The sequence below is a fragment of the Mustela nivalis genome (assembly GCF_964662115.1).
Source record: "Mustela nivalis genome assembly, chromosome: 6".
In the NCBI taxonomy this organism is placed as follows: domain Eukaryota; kingdom Metazoa; phylum Chordata; class Mammalia; order Carnivora; family Mustelidae; genus Mustela; species Mustela nivalis.
This window is the reverse complement of record NC_139025.1, coordinates 149,899,215-149,918,287: the sequence shown is the minus strand read 5'-3', so window position 1 is coordinate 149,918,287 and position 19,073 is coordinate 149,899,215. Positions and strand designations below refer to the sequence as shown.

General features: G+C 51.0%; 1 protein-coding gene across 1 annotated transcript; it reads right to left on the bottom strand.

Annotated features, from left to right (window-relative positions):
* Positions 1-4,973: 4,973 nt before the first annotated feature.
* On the bottom strand, positions 4,974-17,046 carry ABHD2 (abhydrolase domain containing 2, acylglycerol lipase). Its single transcript, XM_082736060.1, has 4 exons — positions 16,911-17,046; positions 14,196-14,265; positions 12,632-12,716; positions 4,974-10,903 (listed from the first exon to the last, which is right to left on the bottom strand). The coding sequence occupies exons 1-4, from the start codon at positions 16,934-16,936 to the stop codon at positions 10,707-10,709; spliced, it is 378 nt and encodes a 125-aa protein (XP_082592186.1). The 5' UTR covers positions 16,937-17,046; the 3' UTR covers positions 4,974-10,706.
* Positions 17,047-19,073: the final 2,027 nt, after the last annotated feature.

Here is a 19,073-nt window from a genome sequence, read left to right as displayed (position 1 = left end):
GCAAACACTTTCCTTCTGTAAAGTCTGCTTTCCTCAAGTGCTTGGCGGTTTTTGAGTGTGGGCTGAGAGTCCGCGTTAGAGCAGAGCTGACTGCTGGGCACCCAAGCTTGTGGGCATTGCCAGTGGCTTCTCCCCAGATCCGCCACTGACTTTCCCAAGTGGGGGCACACACGTGTGCCTGTGGTCTGGCCAGTGTGGTGGCTGAGGGTCAGCTGGTCTATCTGCACCTGCCCAGGGACCCCAGGTACCCCAGTGATCACCCCTGGGCTTTCCCAGACTTGCCCCTCCTTGTGGGCATGAAACACCCTGGGTACTGCACCCACTTTTGGGGACAGGACCTTCAGCGATTTCCTGGGCTAGAGGTATAATCCATCTGCTTTCACTCAGAAATTTTTCTGATCCACTGAGAGTCGTTGTTCTTGCTTTCCAGTTTGGATAGGTGCACGTATGGGTACGTGTGAATGTACATTCACACACATGCATTGATTTCTTATATCCCTTCTTTCTATGGTGTGCAGGGTATGCTCATATCCCAGTAGCTTCTTTCTTTATAGTGATCGCAGTTGAGAGTTCATGGTCATAAATGATACTTACATAGGACTCCTGAGCTGGAGGAGGAATCATAGCAGATTATCGCGGGTGGAGGGTTGGGAGGCTTGAGGATTTTCCCCAGACCCTTTCTTCAAACCCTTCAAAATGCTTTCAGAGGTGAGGGTCCCCTTTTCCAAATCAAATCTTACACGGAACTCTTATTGGAGTCTGAAAGTGGGAAGGTACTCTGGTTACCCGCCAAAGGATCTCCTAGAACATCAGGGGCGGAGAAGGTATTTCAAGTATGAGGGTGTGAACCCGGAGCGGTGGTGCCAAGGGGTCGAGTGATCAGGGGTGGAGACTCACATTCGGCAGGACTGGGAGCCTTGGGGACCCTACGGGTAGAGCTGTTGGTAGGAGGGGTGTGTGGGTGAGGCTGAGGTAAAGAAATTTTCAGAGCTCTCAGGATATACTTCTAGTTGTCTTGTAAAAGAGTTGGTCCCAAATCTGAGGGAAACAAAGGCTGATCCCTCTGGAATGACTTCATTGGTCCCCAACTGCCAGGAGCCCTTGTAAATGCAGCCCAGGCCCACCCTCTGGTTGATGGGGGCTCTACTTTACAAATGAGATCAGGATGTGGAGAAAACTGCAGGCAGATGTCGACAAGGAAGCTCTTGGGGCGGCCTTGGCTATCACTCGGATCCAAATGGGATGCTGGGGTCACCCCTACAATCAGCAGGGCTAGCACCTCAGCTCAGGGTCGGGATCTGACAAGCAAGCCCAGCTGCTTTCCCAAGAAGAGGCTGTGGGGTTGGGGCCCTGTGAGTCAGCTCCAAATGTGGGCTGGCACCGCCCCCTGCTGGTCGTTCCCTGGTACTGCCCCTCCAGGCGCAGAGAACCACAGGGGTATGAAAGAGAGGTGAGGGGAACAGGCCAGCTCTCTGTCCAGAAAGGGTGGTGCCACCCTTGGGAGAACCTGTTTGAAGACCATAAATGTTAATGTTAAAATCAGCCACGTTCAGCCTCACAAAATCCCAGCTGCCTACATACTGGATTCCTATGTGTGACCGCCACTGCCACATTCATTAGAGAGGAAAAGGGACAATAAAATACTCTTTTGAAAGCCACCAAGTATGGGAAGGGGGACAACGAAACATGAATTTCATGCCAGCCATTTGCTGCCTGGAATGGCTTTCTTTCTGAAGACATCTGGGATGAGGCTCCGAGTCTGCCACACAGAAGTGAGGGTTTTGCAAAGTCACAATGATGCATTTTGGCCATCCTCACGTGGACTTTTGCAGAATGTTGTCAGTCAGTAGATGGAGGCCATTTGTGAAGAAGGTGTGGGTGGAGGTCTCAGTAGGGAAACGGGCCACCGGCTTCAGAGAGCCTTGAAAGAGACTCACCACACTGCTCAGTCTCTCTCGTTTACCCTAAGGGGTGCCGGAGGACTCTGAGGCCACCTGGTGGTCTGCAGAGCTCCCTGGAAGAGGGAAGGCGGGTCCTAAGACAGTCAGGAAAAGAGCCAAAGTGTCTTCTGAGGGGTGAACTGGACCATCTTTTAATCCCACTTCCCACAGTAGGTGTGGCTCTGGTAGGGCAGGGTAGAGAAAGCAGCTCACAGGATCCCCAGGAACCTCACGACTAACAGTGGGGGGGGGGGGGTCCCAGGACGGTGGGTCTGTCCCTCTTTGGAGCTTGCTAACGGTGCAGAATCTTAGGCCCCTCCTCTGATCTGCTAAATTCGAATCTTCAGTTTAACGAGATCCCTGCAGGCTGGAATTTCTTTCTTTCTTTTTTTTTTTTTAAAGATTTTATTTATTTATTTGACAGATAAGAGATCACAAGTAGGCAGAGAGGCAGACGGGGGCGGGAGGGAGTAGGCTCCCTGCGGAGTGGAGAGCCTGATGTGGGGCTCGATCCCAGGACCCCGGGATCATGACCTGAGCTGAAGGCAGAGGCTTTAACCCACTGAGCCACCCAGGCGCCCCTGGAATTTCCTGGGGAGCTTTAAAACAATGAGGCCCGGACTCTATGCCCAGACACTGATGTGTTGGTCCGGGATGTGGTCTGGAGATCAAGAAATTTCCAAGCTTCCCAGGTGGTCCAACTAGGCACTGCTGCAAGTCCTGTGTGTTGACATATAGAGGCAGCGAGGATTTGGAGGAAGCCACTCGGGCCGGTTTTAATGTCTGAGGATATAAAAGCCAACTTTGCACTTGGCTCTTTTTTCCTGAGTCGAGAGGGCAGAGAAGCAGGGCTGCAAAAGCCTCTGTGGAAAGGCAGCAGCTGATTCTGGGCGCTGTGCCCAGAAGCTGTCCCACCTTCAGGCAGGGAATGTGTGGGCAGGTATGCTTAATTTCTGAAGGTGATCATATTAAGGAAGGAAAGGGTTGGGACTGGGGTCAGATGATGCTTCTGTGTGGCTGGTCAGCACTGCCAAGCTCAGGAATGTTTTTGAAAACCATATCCAGGCCCAACTCAGCTTCTCCCGTGGGCCCAGCAGTTGAGACCCCCAGTGGAATCTGCACATTCTTTTCTTCTGGTTTCTACACTGTCCCCGGAAGTGATTTATGAGTGAGAACCAAGCAGACGAAGCCAAAACCACTGCCCAAAATAACACTCTCACTTTGAAGAATATTCTTGTATTTGATCCTGTTTCCAGAGATAGGCATTCTTATAATTATTCCCATCTTACAAGTAAACAACCCCCCCCCCCCAACTCCTGAGGTTAAATCTTGCTCAGGAGAAGAGAATGGTGATGTGGCTAGAAATGGACATTGACCAACAACTCTGGCTCCAAATCCATTGGGCCCGATCACTGCTCATGCTTTATATCAGATGTTTCTTTCTGCGGCTGTGGGAGGTGTGGGTAGGAAGGTGAAGGGGAACAGTGAAATCACAACTTCGTTTATCCCAGATCCGTTTCACCAACCGTCATCAGATAAAGGAGGAACTTTAAGAGGAAACCGAACTGTCTTCAGTACAGATGCTGGGCAGTTCTAAATGGGGGCAGAGAGAATGAATCAGAAGGAAGTTTCTGGGTGCACAGAGTCAGGAGGAGAGGGGGCTTTATCTTAACCCCTTTGGGGGAGCAATTCCGTAGTTCAAGGCCAAACTGCCTGTACTGTCTTCCCAATCACGTGGATACAGGTAACCCCCCTCAAAGGGGGATCCCCGAGAGGGAACTGGGGAGAAAGGCTATCATACCTGTGACAGCCATTCAGTTAGGTGTTTGGTCCTTCCCATGGGAAAGTGCTCCCCCGAGGGCTAGAGCAGAGGGGCCTCCTGATGAAAGGTACAATAAAATACAGCACCGTTGGGATGGCGACTGACTGTAGGTGAATGTCCCTGAGCACAGATCAATACGGTTGCCTCAGGAGAGGCTCAGCTAATGTGCCGACCACTTTGGCAAGCTGCTGGCATCAACCAACCCCACATCCTGGACCTGAGATCTCTTCCTTACGGTATTCTTCACAGATAGTATTGTTTATAAGTTGGTTTTCTTGCATCAAAAGGATCTGGCTGTTTCATGGGGGAAAGAAGTGGAGGAAGCTTGCTTCCTCGAGAGGGCATCTGTGAAATTTGATAGTGGGCATTCTTAGGTCATGTTACAGGCACATCCTCCAAAACCAACAGTCCGTACTTCCCCTCGCTTGTCAGAGGTTTTGCCTAGTCAAGGAGGGAAGAAAACTGAGTGCAAAGCTCTTGGATAGGAGAGCATATGGACTAGTATAACTCTCCTGGTGGGAATGGAAGACCTCAGCTTGGATTCAGTCAGATACAAAGGAGAAGAAACCACCACCATCAATCAACCAACCCAGGATAAGTTTTTTTCCAACCCAATATAATCTTTTTATTATTTATTTGAGAGAGGGGAGAGAGCAAGAGTGAGCACGAGTTGGGGGGCGGTGGGGAGGGACAGAGGGGGAGGGAGAAACAGGCTCCCTGCTGAGCAGGGAGCCCAACATGGGGCTCAATTCCAGGACCCTAAGATCATGACCTGAGCCAAAGGCAGACACTTCACTGACTGAGCTACCCAGGTGCCCCCAACCCAACAGGACCTTAATTTAGGTGACGTTCACTCAGTCTTTTCAAAGAACATTCTAGAACATTCTTAGAAAAAGCATGCAAATCATGCATGGCAGTTACCATTTCCATCTCCCCTCACATTTCATCTACAGGGTTCACTTTGTCTAGAGAGTGGGCGATTCCAAGGCTGGTATCTCACGCCCTGGCTTTTGGGCCGGAGAGCTTGGGTGTGTGAGGACTCGCCAGCTGGTCATTTTTTTTTGGTCATTTCTTGCAAGGCTGGGATATAATCTCTTGTGATAAGAACTTGATGGTTTTGCCTGCTTCCTTCAAGCTCACACTTGGTGAAGGCACAGGAAGAATCCTTTTACACAGAAACTCCCACAGGACAAAGGACACACAGCCACACCACATTTTTAGCCTTTTATTTAAGTAAAGAAATTCCATTGAATCAAAGATAACAAAATTACAGTTCTTGTTTGTAATGATCATTTACCACCACACAGAATCAAAATAGAGCCAAAAGTCATATGAGAACAGAAAATGATCAAGGACACCGTTGTTTAGTATAATTTCTTAATAAAGGTAAATATCCTCATATTTAGAAAAAATTGCATTGCTAGTTGCAAATCTTGAATGCCCCATGTGCTGGAGGATCCTGTATTCCCCACCCTAAAATCCAGCGGCACAGAGGCTTTCAGAACACAAACTCAAAAAGACATGGTTTTTAGGGCAGCGTCGGACATTTCAGAAAACGAAACCAAACCAAACCAAACCAAACAAAAAAACAAAAATGAGGAATGTGAGAGTGATGGTTCTCAAAAATCAATCTGGAAGCAGATCTGCCAACAGAAGAACGTGGCTGAGCGAGTCCGACCGGGGAACTTGAGAGATGGTACCGGCCCCGCACGCCGCCCCCCGGCCCTGGTGTGGCTAAGGCAGCTGTAGTGACAGAAGTCAGGAGCTCGGGTGTAGTGAAGGTCTCCCTGAGGCAGTGGGAGAGACCCAGGTCGTCCGGGACTGGTGTGGAGAGCATCTGATAGGACTCTACGCAGACTTGTGCTTTAGGAAAAAGGAAGAGGCCAAAACAAACACCAGACAAAAGCCAAGTCCTACCCCTGGGATGGACCAAGTCCCCGGGAACTGTCTGGGAGAGAAGCGGCTGGCGCGGGGACGGAGGGGGTCCGCTACGTGGTTGGTCGGGAAGAAGCAGGCCCTGGGAGATGAAGGGTCTCTCTGTAGACGCTAGAAGTGGACTGTCCCCAGTTTATGGCAACAGATTTCTTGGCTAGTGGGGACCAGAATGGGGAGAAGGTAGGTTCTTGTTTTCATTGCTAATCGAGCAGAGTCAAGGTAGATTTGCCCACTGGTTAGAAATGGATTCCAGCGTGTTCGTTAGATATACAGATGCTTTCTCCACATACATGCCAGGAGAAACAGTTCAGGGGGCAGGCTGACTCTTCCAGAAGGGGCAGCTGTCTGTGTCTGGGAGGCTGAGCACGGCTGGCGAGCCAGAGTCTGCAGCCTGCTTCCCAGGGCCACTTGGGGAGGGGGCAGGGGTGCCCGGGCTGCGGCGTCCGTCCGGGGGCAGCAGCGGCAGTGAGAGGGGCGAGAGGGAGCATCGTTTGTTCTGGATGGCCTTCCAGTTCTCACTGCCAGCAGGGGTCCGCTCCCCTTCCCTTAGCTCTGAGTACAGTTTGGCAAAAGCAATCCTAGCTTTTGAAGAAGGGGGTCCTTCCTTCTGCTTAGATAACAGAAGGAAGAAAAAACCCTTTCCCTCCATTGCTCAGCCTCTAAATGCCACAGACCGGCCACATTTCACGGCTTTTTGAGACCTCCATGGAATCCAAAGTGGCTCTGGAAACAGAGCGAGGCCCAGAAGGAAGAGAGGCATCGGGGGACGAGACATTCGGCTGGTTCTGAATCGCACGTACTGTTGGGGGCTGGGGGTGCCTAACATAGCGAGGAGCACAACAGGCCACATGAAGAGAGACTCTGGCTTTTCCGTGGCTTTGCTCCCAGCTGTCACAGCACGAGAATTTGGATTCCGGTGCCACAGTATCGCTGGAACCCCAGGGGATGCTCTAGGGGCTAGGGGAGACTTTCTGGGCACCAGGAATGCCAGATGATGCTGTTCGGGCTGCTGTAGCGAGAAGCGCCTGGAGGGCAAAACCCTGAGTTCTTTGGATGTGACGTTGTAGGGAATCTTCACTTGGGCTCTAACGATCGATGGCACAGGAAAAGAAAAGCCCCTCACATCTCAGACATCTGCTTGCCTGGCAAACACAAACAAGAACACACGCATTGTTTCTCGGGGGCCGGCAGAGGGGATTCTCAAGTCACACGGTTACAAAGGGAGCTCTCAATTCATGTGCCAGGCATCCAGGCTCAGCTATCCAGAAGGCTCGGCTTTAATGAAGACTGTGGCTTCAGAATGAAAGCCTGAGCAGGAAGGCTTTCTGCCCTGGGAAACAGGACTGTGGATCTCAATGCTCTGCCCGAGTCCCACGGAAGGTGGGGGACATTTGCCTTGTTCTAATGGTCAGCACCTGTCCCTGTCACAAGACCACCCGCAGGACAGCAAGGATATTGAGAGGACAACAGAGATTCTAAAGAGAAGCCAGTGAAAGACACAGGGTTTTGGGTGTTCACTGGTAAAGGCTTGATGCAGGGGCTCCCTCTCTCTAAGGCCCCCCAAGATGAGGCTGGGGCCTTGATGTAGCCACGGTCACTTGCTAGGGCTGCAGAAGGCAGGTGGGAATGCTTAGGCAAACGATGTGGAAGTAGATGGTCTTCCGGAGGGTCTAAGGTGAGGGCGTTGGGGCTCAGAGAGGTGAAGGGATTGCCCTCAGTCCAACGTGAATTAGAGCCAGCTGGGATGAGAACCCAGGTGTCTTGGACCCTGACTCCCTAACACCGGGTCAAAGATAGGAAACGCTCCTCTTTCGGGCATATTTCCCCTCCTAGAGTGCGTCACAAAGTCCCCTGCAAGCGTATAATGCTGCAGAGAGGTTAAAAGAATCTAGTGGCAACGAACAGCCTCCTGCTTTCTTTTGCTCTGGAATTGCCACAGGGAAGAGAAGAGTTTTCCCTGAAGTCTGGTAAACTTCCTCCTAACAAAACCTATCAAGGAGATGTGACAGCATTTTCTAGATCATCTTAATTTGGCTGGGACCTGTCACTCATTCGTTGTCTTCAAATTGTCTTAGAGAGGCAGAGAGCGCAGCTGGAAGAAGTGTGGGTGCTTTTCCTCCTTGGTGTTTAATGGGTTACCCCTGCGATCAGATTCGATAGGGTTGTCCATGCCCACGGCCACTTCTATCTTTATTCCGATTTTTAAAATATTCAAACGCTCTTTGAAAATTCGGCCTTGTGTTAGGCCAAAGAGGACCTTCAGAGCAAGAAGAGCGCTCCCATTATCCGAAATGAATGACTTCAGGAAGAAAAGCCAAGAAAGCTGGAGGAAGGAAAAAGCTAACCTACATATAAAATGCCGCTCCCTTGTTGATGAAGCAGGTCTGCAACTCTTGTCAATTCAATGCCTCTGGGCTCTCATTCAGGGACAAACAAGAATTTTCCTGTAAGACCGCCACGGTCACATTCTCATTTCCATGCCTGAGAGCCCGAAGCCGGAACAAAGGACTTCAGTTGATTTCATGTGAGCCAAAATGGAATGTGAGTGCCATTCAGAGTCACACACTAGAAAGATTTCAGCTGGGAAGCGGCCCCCACAGTCCTGTGGGGTAAATTCCGGTCGTGGGGTGACAAAGGCCCAGGCCCGGCCTCTCCGGCATCACCACCACCACCACCACCACCACCACCACCACCACCACCACCACCACCGGGCTCCAGGGACTTCTGGTCCCCCACCAGCCCCCCGGGGTGCGACAACAAGACTGTCTTTTCTCTTCCTGAATGGAGCTGGTACCTGGCCACGGCTCTGTTAGAACAGGTTAAGAGATGTGACCTAAGGCAACGGCGAAGATCCCTCTTGCTTCCTGGGACGGTGCTTCGGGCCCATTCATTTATTGCTTCAGTTTCCCTACCTTCACAAAGGGTCCATGGCAACAGGACCGTGAGCGACTCTTCTAGATTACAGCTGTGCTGTTGGGTGGAGGGAAAAGCAAGGGAGGGGAGGGGACCAGCTTCCAAATTGAGGGGGTAGATGATAAAGTGCCCATTTGTGCTAAAAAAACATGGAAAGAAAATGCACTAGGAAAATAGTTGGGGGCACGGGAAAGTCACAATGACGAAACTGGTGTGTGAGAGAAATTACAACAAAGCAATGATGGGGGCCACAAAGTCTCAACCTTTTGAGACGGTGGCTGTTCTCGATGGTATTGATTAGGATGATCTGGCGATTGTCAGAAAACAACTTCAGGATACCGACCGTCATAGTCACGTGGACCGGCACCCAACCACATCCACCTGCGGCCGCGATGGGCGCCCCCCAGGCCCTCAGGTGGTTCCCTTTTACCCCTGAAACATCCACACAGACCCACTAGTTATAATCCTATCTGTCCTGGAGCAAAGGAGATGAAGCAAGGATATTTAAAAAAAAAAAAAAAAAAAAAAGTGTATCCAGGCAATTTCACTCGTAGTTCCATTTAGTTCCAGATAGCAACTGCTGATTTTTCAAAGTGCAGGGTTTTTAGATATCCAAGTCCTGCAGGACTGGAGGATAGGAGTACTTGAAACCTCAAATAACATTTTCGTTTGAAAAGATACACTTTGGAAAGATCTATCCAACAGACTATAAATATAGGCTATTAAATTAAAAATCTGGTTTCAAAATAACACCCTTTATGGCTGGAAAGATCTTTCTCCAAACTCAGACCCAGCTTTCGAATTATTTGGTTATCAAAAGCCAGAGCTAGAAAGACTTGGGTTAAAAAAGTAAAATTACCATTGAATGTTTAAAAAAACAACAACAACAAAAGAAAACCCCAAACACCTCTTTCTATGAAAATGAGAGACATGGAAAAAAAAAAAAAAAAGGCAAATGATGACATCCACAGGTGTAGACAGGAGAGTTACTCCCAGGCTTCCCTGGAGGGATGGTCTCTCCAACCTCAGTAAGCTGAGTTTGTTATGGATCTTTCCAAATGGCTGTGGTCTCGGCCATCCACCTGGTCCAAGTCCCCCGTTTGGTGAAGAAACGAAAGTTCAGAGGCACCTGTCCAGGGTCATACAGCCAGGGAAAAGCAGAGTCCGGCGTTATCCAAACTCTTCCCTCCCCACTGGGCCGTCTCCAGAGACATCACACTGCGGCGGCCACTCGAGGGCAGCTAGACAGGACAGGGGCTGCTGCTTGGGAGGCCCCTGGGAGCTAAGAGACCTGTCTACCTCTACGTTTCCATAAAATGAGCTACCCAGATGTTTCTCATGGAAAGGCCCTGCAGCAAAACAGTGTTTCCCGAATTTGCCCGGTGATGAGGATCACGGGGGGCACTTGTAAAAAATTAAAATCTCCAGACCCCTTCCCAGACCCACTGAATCGGCCTCTCCCAGGGGAGGGGCCTGGGAGGCTGAATTTTTAACAAGTGCCCCAGGTAACTCTCATCGTTGGCAAAGGTGCGAGGAGACTTAGAAGATTGTAAGGGAGGAACCTGGCCTGTGACTCTAGGGAACTTTCTAGGTCACGTGAGGAGGAGCCACACGGCCGACGCCCCCAAGCAGACCGGCCTCTTCGGCATCGGCTCGTTGGGTGAGGGCTCACCAGGTCTACGTAAGGACACACACGACCACCACAAAATAGCATACATCCTTCACTGCTCTTGGGGACAAGCCTTTTTGATTGGCAAAGCAAAACTGCTGTTCAGACACATTTTTAATAGGGAAACTAGATGTAATTGGCTTAAAAGCAATCAAATGCTGAAAGTGGACAGGAGGGTGAGAACCCTGTCGCTTGTCACCACGGATAACAACGCAATGGAGAAAACCAGTAACTAAGCATAAAAATAGCCTGGAGCTCCCAGGGACGGCAGCCTACTCCGGCACAGGTGTGCCTGGGGGGGGGTCGTCCCCACTGATGGCGTGAGGTCAGATCCAGGTCACCGCGGGGAGATGGGGGACCGGAATCCGCCGGTGAGGGACGCGGGTTCCAGGGGAGGCGGCTGGACCGCGCCGGAGTCCGGGAGGCCTCACTCCAGCTCGGCCTCCATCTGCTCCGTGTCCGAGCACTGGGACTTGTTACGCTCCCACTGGCAAATGGCGTTGGCGTACTCTACCACCAGCTTATCCATCCACGTCAGGGGCTCGGGGAACAGCACGGAGCCCTCAAAGAAGCCCAGGTGGCCCCCGTGCAGAGGCAGCACAAACATGACGTTCTCCCGTTTCTCTGCGGGCGGGGAGGGAGGAAGGCATCGGAGTGAGTCGGTGACGGGTTACCTCCAAGGCCGGAGGAGCCAGAGCGAGCAGGCCGGGGTGGCCCAGGCTTGTCCCCACAGGTGAAGGTCAGCAGGAAGTCACCTGACTTCTACTCACTCGGCCTCGTTCACCAGATCGGGCACGGGGTGGGAGGGATTAGGTTGGCTGGGCAGGGCAGTGGGCTCTAGCAGGTGATGGAGCGGCGGCTTGGCTTGGGCGAGGAATGGCCACCAGCTTAAGAAATACTCTGAAATCTAAGTGGTTCTCAAACTTGGACATAGATTAGAGAGAGAGTGAGCGAGCGCGAGCAAGTCCAGGCACTGGCACCGCTAAAGCTGACCTGACCGGCTGATTTCAATGACAGTGAGACGTTTCTCAGATTTCACTGAGGCCGGAGGAGGAGCGGAGATTTTGCACGTCTAAGAAGCTCCCAGATGATGCCCATGCTAGGTGCTACAGGTGGGGGCCAGGCTTTGAGCCGGGATTCCTCGAGTTTATGCCATTATTTACTAGAGAACAAGGTTAAGTCAGTGGAGTCCAGCACTTAAAGCTGCAGGTTGTGTTAAAGATGCTTGAGACCTACGGAATGGCCCTGCTGAGCGCCACTACCCTGGGGCCTGACTACCTGATACCCAGGAGTCTGTGTGTGGCTCCATCCCCACATGCTGGGAAAGACCGCTGGGGGGGGGGGGGAGACCAAGTGGGCAGCTGCTTGTGGCTGGGGAGCACCGGACACATCTGTCTTTCCAGGGGACTGACTGACAGGGGCCCGAGCCTCCTGGCCTGCATGGTTCTGGCTCTGCAGGGCCCTTTTCTTGTCTGATCCCCCTTATTCTTGCTTTTCAGTTATTTCATAAATTCTCTGTGACAGCATGAGAGCTACAGTGTCGCTTTGGACATCAGAAGGAAACCGAGCGGCTGGCTTTCACGCAGGGAGCCTTGCTAGCGGGTTGACCCGGGTTGACCGGAGGGCCAGCTTTTATCACCCAGCACACCTGCATCACACGCAAGAACCACTCGGAGCAGGTCCCTGAGCCCTGCCCACCGTATTAAGTACTCCTCCAGCTTGGGGTTGGGGAGAATGAGTGCCCCACCCTCTGGTGAATACGGGATATTTACAAGAGAAACAGGACCACAGAGGGTGGGGTCTGCTTCTCAGTGCAAGGTGCCCTTGGAATTCCCAAGTGTTTCCCTCTGCTGCCCACCCTCCCCTCCTCCCCCACCCACCCCACCCGGCTTGAAGCACAACATTTCCGAGAGCAATGTTCTTTGCTTTCTCAGTTGCTTATATTTTTATCCTCAAACCAGATGGAGACGCTGTCTGTCTCAAGAGGTAACAGAACTGGCTTTTCTGTTTTGCTTTTTGTGTCGGATTTTAAGTCAAAATATCTCTTTAAGTCCAACTTTCAGACTTAATGGAAGCCTAACCCTGACACGATAATTTCAGAGAACACCAGGGAGCCCCCTCAAAGCCCTCTTGGCTGTGAATATAAGTGGCGGTCATCTCTGCAACCAGGACAGGACATGAGAAGGCTCTGCCCAGGCCCCCTCACAGCCCCAGGACTATCAGGCCCGGCTGAATGAGAACTTTGCTACGGGATGCCCTTCCCTGTAGAGGCTGGTCTTCAGGGGGTGACAGCAGGGTAAAGGTGACAGAATTTACCAGGGCAATGTGCTGAGTGGCTGAGGGAGCACTTACCTGAGAGCGATTTGGGGATGGTTAGGAGGCTTTCGTGCACCAAGGGGTCATCAGCTGCGTTAACCAGCATGAGAGGCACATAGATCTGCAACAAGAAAATAAGGCAGAAATAAACAATCCATCCTATTTCAGATGCCATTGAGTCCAGGATCAAATGCACTACCGCCCATGTCTCTGAAGCAAAGGGAAGAGGGCCACTGCTCAGTTTGCTGAGCAAACTCTGTGCAGAGACAGGGACTGAGGGTGCCCCATCTTCCCGGGCAGCAGCATGAATCCTAACCATGTGATCTGGCAGCCTGGCAGGTTGGCGCAGGAGAAAAGCCCCTGGTGTTCTAGGTCACCCACATGCTCTGAGGGAGTGAGGGCAGGGCTCAGTGGGGCTCCCTGGCAAAATATTTCTGAGGATCCTCACGGTATCTCGTTAGCCTACCTTTTCAGCAAAATGACCTTATAAAGAGTTATGTATCCATTCATTCCTTTATAGTGTGGGGGGGGAAAGATGGGAGTGTGTTCCTCTCCAGACAAGGGAGATTTTCTAGAAGAATCTGAAGGGGAGAACCAGGAGGAGGCTGGTGGATACTGGGAAGCATTCAACATCCATTTTAGTAAGACAGGCTTTTTCCTTTGAGTGCAGATGGACTGATGGCGGGTGGCGCTCGGACACTACTGAACAGTCAGGCTCCGGGGGTACAGCAGCTGGTTGTGCTCAGCCGGAGGTCTCTAACAGGGGCTCTGGGCAGCTCAACGGGTCTGCTGTCTTAAAGGAAGGCACCCAAAGCCTGGGGGATGATGCTAACTGATGGGGGGGGGCATGTGGTGGCTAATATGACAGATGGCAGAGCTGTAATTCACAGTCACCTGCTTCCACTGGGTGAGCAGGAGGCCAAACCAGCAGGTGGACACTGATGGGGCCAAATGGGAATCCTGTGTTTGAGTAAAAGGAGCAACTGTCCAGAGACAGAATGATGAGAGACTGGTCTGGTGGTGGTGCAGGTGAAAAACATGGCAAGTTCGAGGCTGGCCACGGATGTCACTGAATCCACCCCACATTTATTGCAGCTGCTGAAATGCATTCGTCTAAGCCAGGCGACCTTGTCAACACACCTGCTCCTCCTCATTGGGATACAGAAAAACATCTGTTTTCCCCTGCAATCATCAGATCACGGCAGGAACCTTGAGTTTAGTTCTAGCCGTCACACTAAAGAAAGGCACAGGGGCCAAAGCAAGGGTCCAAGCTAGCAGGACATCAACACAGATCTACGAGGAGCCACGGCAGGAAGCTGGCAAGATCTCACTGTTAAAGGAAGACTGAGGGACCAATGGGTGTTGCGGTAAGGTCAAGGGCTTTTCCGCAGAGGCGGGAGCAGACTGGTCCCACGCTGCACCGAGGGGCAGCGTTTGGGTCAGAAGCCAAACCCAAGTCAACAGCCTCAGGGGTCCAAGCCCGATTCTGGATGAGCTCCCACCAAGGCTGCTGGGGAGGGTGCTCACTGCGCGTGCGCGAAGCTGGAGACGGGGCCGCCGAGTCGGGGAGGCTGCTCGCTCCGGTCCCGCCCCGACTCACCCGGTGCAGGTACCGCATGCAGCTCTCCTCCTCGTAATATTCCTTCAGGGAGTTATAGCCGTGGAACTTCCTGCGACACACATACGCAAAGGAAGACAAAGGAATCCTTGTCACAAGACCGGACGCTGAGCTGACTCTGCCCCCGACAGGCTCTGTGACCTCAGGCAAACTCTAACCTTCTCCCTCTGTACAGTGGAGCTAGAGGCCTTCCTTCACGGCCTTGAGACTGATGACATTAAAGTGCTGCCAGCGCAGTGCTTGGCCCAGTCATCGCTCAGGAAGGGCTGGCCACAGTACTTATTAGCAGGTGTTATACCCTTCGAGTCGGGATAAAACCAGATGTCACTGCCGACACTAGGAAACTGACATGCAAAGGCATTTACAAGAACTTTCTCTTCAACAGAATTTTTCCCTGCAGAGGAACCCTGACCACCGGGAACTGGAAAGGAAGATGTCTCAAGTAATGGGTGTGAGACAGAGATCCAAAGTTAGCAATTCTGCCCACCCATGGAGCTGTAGTCAGAGACATTGAACGGAACTTTCCCTGTTCCTGCACGGAAGTCCAGCTGCTCGGCTCTGCCCTGTGCTCTGACACCAGCAGGCTGACTCAACCCCAGGCTGGAGGATCTCTGGAAACCTCTTTCTGACACATATTAGGGCCTCTGGTTTCTGACTGGCGGTTTTGTTCTATTCTGACTGGGGTCTTCACGAGACCGTGCCTCCCCTGAAGCTGTGGTTATCTTCCACTGCCGGGCTGTGCAGGCATCTCCGCCTGGGAAGGCCCCAGGGGCACAGGCCACACTGTGAGGGCCCACTTGAGGGGGAGAGGCCGAGAGCAGTGGTCATCTCTGGGGCACCTGTCCTCGTGCAAGCAGTCCCTTTGTGGTCTCAGCGGGCCGGGGAAGCACTCCAGTCCTCAGTCCTCCTGGTGACGGGATAATGAGGGGGCTGCCCAACTGGTCATGTTCATGGAAACTGCGACAATCCAGCACAATTCAAAAGGGAGAGCTTAAGGGAGAGTTGAAGAACCTTCACTCTGGGGCTCACACCAATTCAGAAGATGAATGGAATTTCAGTGTTTGGTTTCTTTCTCATTAGATGCCACAATAAAATGACACACGATCCAGGGAGGGTGGGCAGAATCCATTCTCACCTTCTCAGCGTACCAGTGATTTTCTGGTTTCTGTCTCCTCTGTGTAAATGTTAACAGGCACATATCTAGGTTATCTGGTGTAAGAAAGCTACTAAAATGCCATAAGGAAGATAATTCCCCTCAGGTCAGTATCCACTTATCTACTAGATGAACCCTAGCCTGCTTTAGACCACGTCTGAAGGTATCAAATGGTCATTGGATGAGTTTTTTTTTTTTTTTTTTTTTAAGGTTTTATTTATTTATTTGAAAGAGAAAAGAGAGCACACAAGGAGGCAGAGCGGCAGGCGCGGAGGGTGGGGGGAGCAGGCTCCCTGCCGAGCAGGTGAACTGCATGCGGGACTCGATCCCAGGACCCTGGGATCATGACCTGAGATGAAGGTAGACACTTAACTGAGTCACCCAGGCACCCCAGGGATGAGGTTTTTAAAGAGAACAGTGAGGTCAGAGATCAACAATTGCTTTTTCCAGCTAAGGCTAAGCTCAGTAAGCTCAATCAGAAAGTATGTGTGCCAGGAAAGAGGACATTGTTGGGTTCTGAGCCTTGGGTGCCTGCAGGGGGCAGGTAGGTGAAGGGTGAAGGAACAAAGTGGGCGGGGTTCACATAAGACACCGGGAGGGGAGGTTTCTTGCTCACAAAGAAAGAGGCTCTGTTTTCCTGCAAAGACAGCTCTCTTGGTCTATTTTTTGTTTTTTTTACTTTTGATAGAGACATGGATGGTTACAAGAAATATTTCCTTTTCCTGTTAATGCAAATTATGTGGCAACTGATCCCTGCCCCAGGGTCCAGGCACGGCAGGTAGGGTAAAGACCATGAACAGCAGGGTGTACGCACCCCAGCTCCCCAGTTCCAGCTCAGTTATGCCACACAGGAGTGCAGAGTGAGCGGGACATCTTCTCCTTGTTTTCTAAGAGCAACTAGAAATCTGGATTTTTCTGTGTGATCTTCAGTTTTTAAACACGTACATTCTTTTATTCAAAGGATAAAAAAAGCCCTGGGGCTTAATAAATAAAATCTTTAAAAAAAAAAAAAAAAGGGGGGTGCCTGGGTGGCTCAGTGGGTTAAGCCGCTGCCTTCGGCTCGGGTCATGATCTCAGGGTCCTGGGATCGAGTCCCGTATCAGGCTCTCTGCTTGGCAGGGAGCCTGCTTCCCTTATCTCTCTCTCTCTCTCTGCCTGCCTCTCCGTCTACTGGTGAGTTCTCTCTGTCAAATTAATAAATAAAATCTTAAAAAAAAAAAAAAAAAAGCCCTGGGGCACCTGGGTGGCACACTCGGTTAAGCGACAGACTCTTGGTTTTGGCTAAGGTCAGGATCTCATGGTTCATGGGATCAAGCCCCACGCTGGGCTCCAGGCTCCGCAAGGAGTCTGCTTGAGTTTCTCTCCCCATCTCCCTTTGCTTCTCCCCCTTGTGCTCTCTGTCTCTCTCTCAATAAATAAATCTTTAAGAACAAACAAACAATCAAAAAACCCCTTTACACTAAAGTGGGCAAAGAAAGCCCTCGTGCTGGGCCGGCTGGCCTGCAGCCTCCCGCCGGGCACCGTGTCCCCGAGCATGCACACACCTCATCACGTTGTCATCAATCTGCATCAGGGACGTGGCTGTGTAGAGTCGGCTCAAGTCCGTGTCCTCCAGGCTCTGGGGTTTCTTAACATGGTCTCCAAAAAGAGCTTGCCTAGAATGAGACACAGCAGCAGACAGAATAAGAAGCAGAACGTGAACCAAATGATCATGGTGGACACTTGAAACTCAGACAATTTTGTCAATTACACCTCAGTAAAGCTGAAAAAATATTTTAAAGAATGGGTGATGAGCACCGATAGCACAGCCTGCTTCCTAGCCCCGAGGCAAGCATCTTTGAGAAGGCATACGGGGCAAGTCAGGACTAGATACCTTCAGCCTTCGGCACGTCCCAGAAGATTGCAATGTTGACTTTTGAATAACTGCCAAAAGATGATGGCCAAGATCTTATTTTCCTTCTCAGGGGCAGCTAGACAGAGACCAGGTTAGAGTCTAGGTGAATACAGTTGACCGTTGCACAATGTGGGGGTGGGGCGCCAACTTATGGCAGCCAAAACCCATATAGAGCTTCTGACTCCCCCCAAACCTAACTACTAATATCCTACTGTTGACCCAAAGCCTTGCCCATAACACAGTCAATTAACACATATTTTGTATGTTATCTGCATTACATGCTGTATTCCTACAATAAAGTAAGCTAGAGAAAAGAAAATGTTACTGAGGAAAAAAAAAATAAATTTACGGCACTCGCCTGAGAAAAATCCACATATAGGTAGAAACACACAGTTCAAACCTGAAGTGTTCAAGGGTCAATTGTATTACAAATCCTTTGCAGCAGGGGAGGTCTTAGGATGGGCTCTGTGGTGAGTAGGAGGTGGTCAGCCAAACTGTGGGGGGGGCCTCCTTTTACGGTTGTGGGGGGTCTGTCTTTACATTGGTGCTAACACTGCCGTTTCTCTTTAGGAACTATTTCTGTCACTCAACAAGGAAGACAGCAGTAAACCCATCCAGTGTTGGCGCAAGTCAACAGCTCTCCAACATGTCCGCTAAAAAGCTTACGTATATTCAGAACCGTCATCATTTCTCTTAAGAAAAAGATCCATCTTGAAAGAATGATAATAAAGGCAGAGATCACAAAATGTACACAAGTAGACTTTTAGTCCTGCAAGATCTCAGGCACACAGCTGACGGAGGGCTGAGTTTGCGATCTGGCCCTACCAGGTGAGAAAGTTCATTACACCTCAGTAAAGCTGAAAAAATTGTCAATTACAATGTTCTGGTATCTACTCACAACCTCTCTTACAGAGGAACATATTCCCTTAGCATTTTTCCCCCCAAAGATTATTAGGAAGATCTCATACCCACAGTTGAGAATTCACAGTTTAAAGTGGCCCTAAAATTTCTATCTAGATGTTGGACTTTCTGTAGTAAATTAAAAAAAATGTAAACGCACCTAGAGCACATTCAGAGGACTGTCTCATTTTGTTAATAATTACATGATGAACCTTCTGGACTAATTCATTACAGGGCAAGACTGGGCCCTGTAGCAAAACAAACGTTCCCTGCTGGGAGGAGCTGCTTCCCATTCCAGAGGTGTGGACAGGCTGAAAAAGGGCCCACTCTTGGTGTCAGAGCTTGGCTTTGTCCCTTCTGGAACCTTGGCAAACCCACAGCCCTTCCTGAACCTCTGCTGAGCCACACCTGCCTCAGGGCCCAAACACCACGAGCTGAGTTAGGACAGCTTACATCCAGTCAGCCAGAAGACAGAAGTCCCCTTCTGTCCTCCACCTACCCATCCAGTCAAAAGGGCCCAGCAGCTTTGCAGCCGGAGGGGCCTGCGAGTGCCAGCCTCACCCAGACTCCCCGTGAACCCCGCCCACAGGAAGCCCAGTCTGGGGTGCTTGGCTGGGAGAGGCAGTACCCTATTTTCTTTTAACCATTGAAATAAAGAGAATAAGCAGCTGATCATTCAGTCAGATTGCCTTTCCCAGGATGACATCAACCCCCCACCTGAAATTGTATTGACCCCATGATGTGCCCGGCTCTGGGGGAAATCAGAACCAGCCCAAGCCCTCCAGTGCTCTACACTGCAGATCAGGACACAGGATTCACACCGGGGTAGCGACATAAGAACAACTTGGGGGTGGAGGAGTTGGCCTCATGGAGGAGACCTGAGACGGACCTAGAGTCTTGGTGGACACCGCTG

Excerpts from the sequence above, each read along its gene's own strand:
- ABHD2 (XM_082736060.1), bottom strand. The coding sequence starts at position 16,936 with ATGCAGATTGATGACAACGTGATGAG. Across the intron at positions 14,266-16,910 it reads ATTGATGACAACGTGATGAG|GAAGTTCCACGGCTATAACT; the intron begins GTGTGTGCATGC and ends TGTGTGTCGCAG. Across the intron at positions 10,904-12,631 it reads CATCCCCAAATCGCTCTCAG|AGAAACGGGAGAACGTCATG; the intron begins GTAAGTGCTCCC and ends CCCCGCCCGCAG.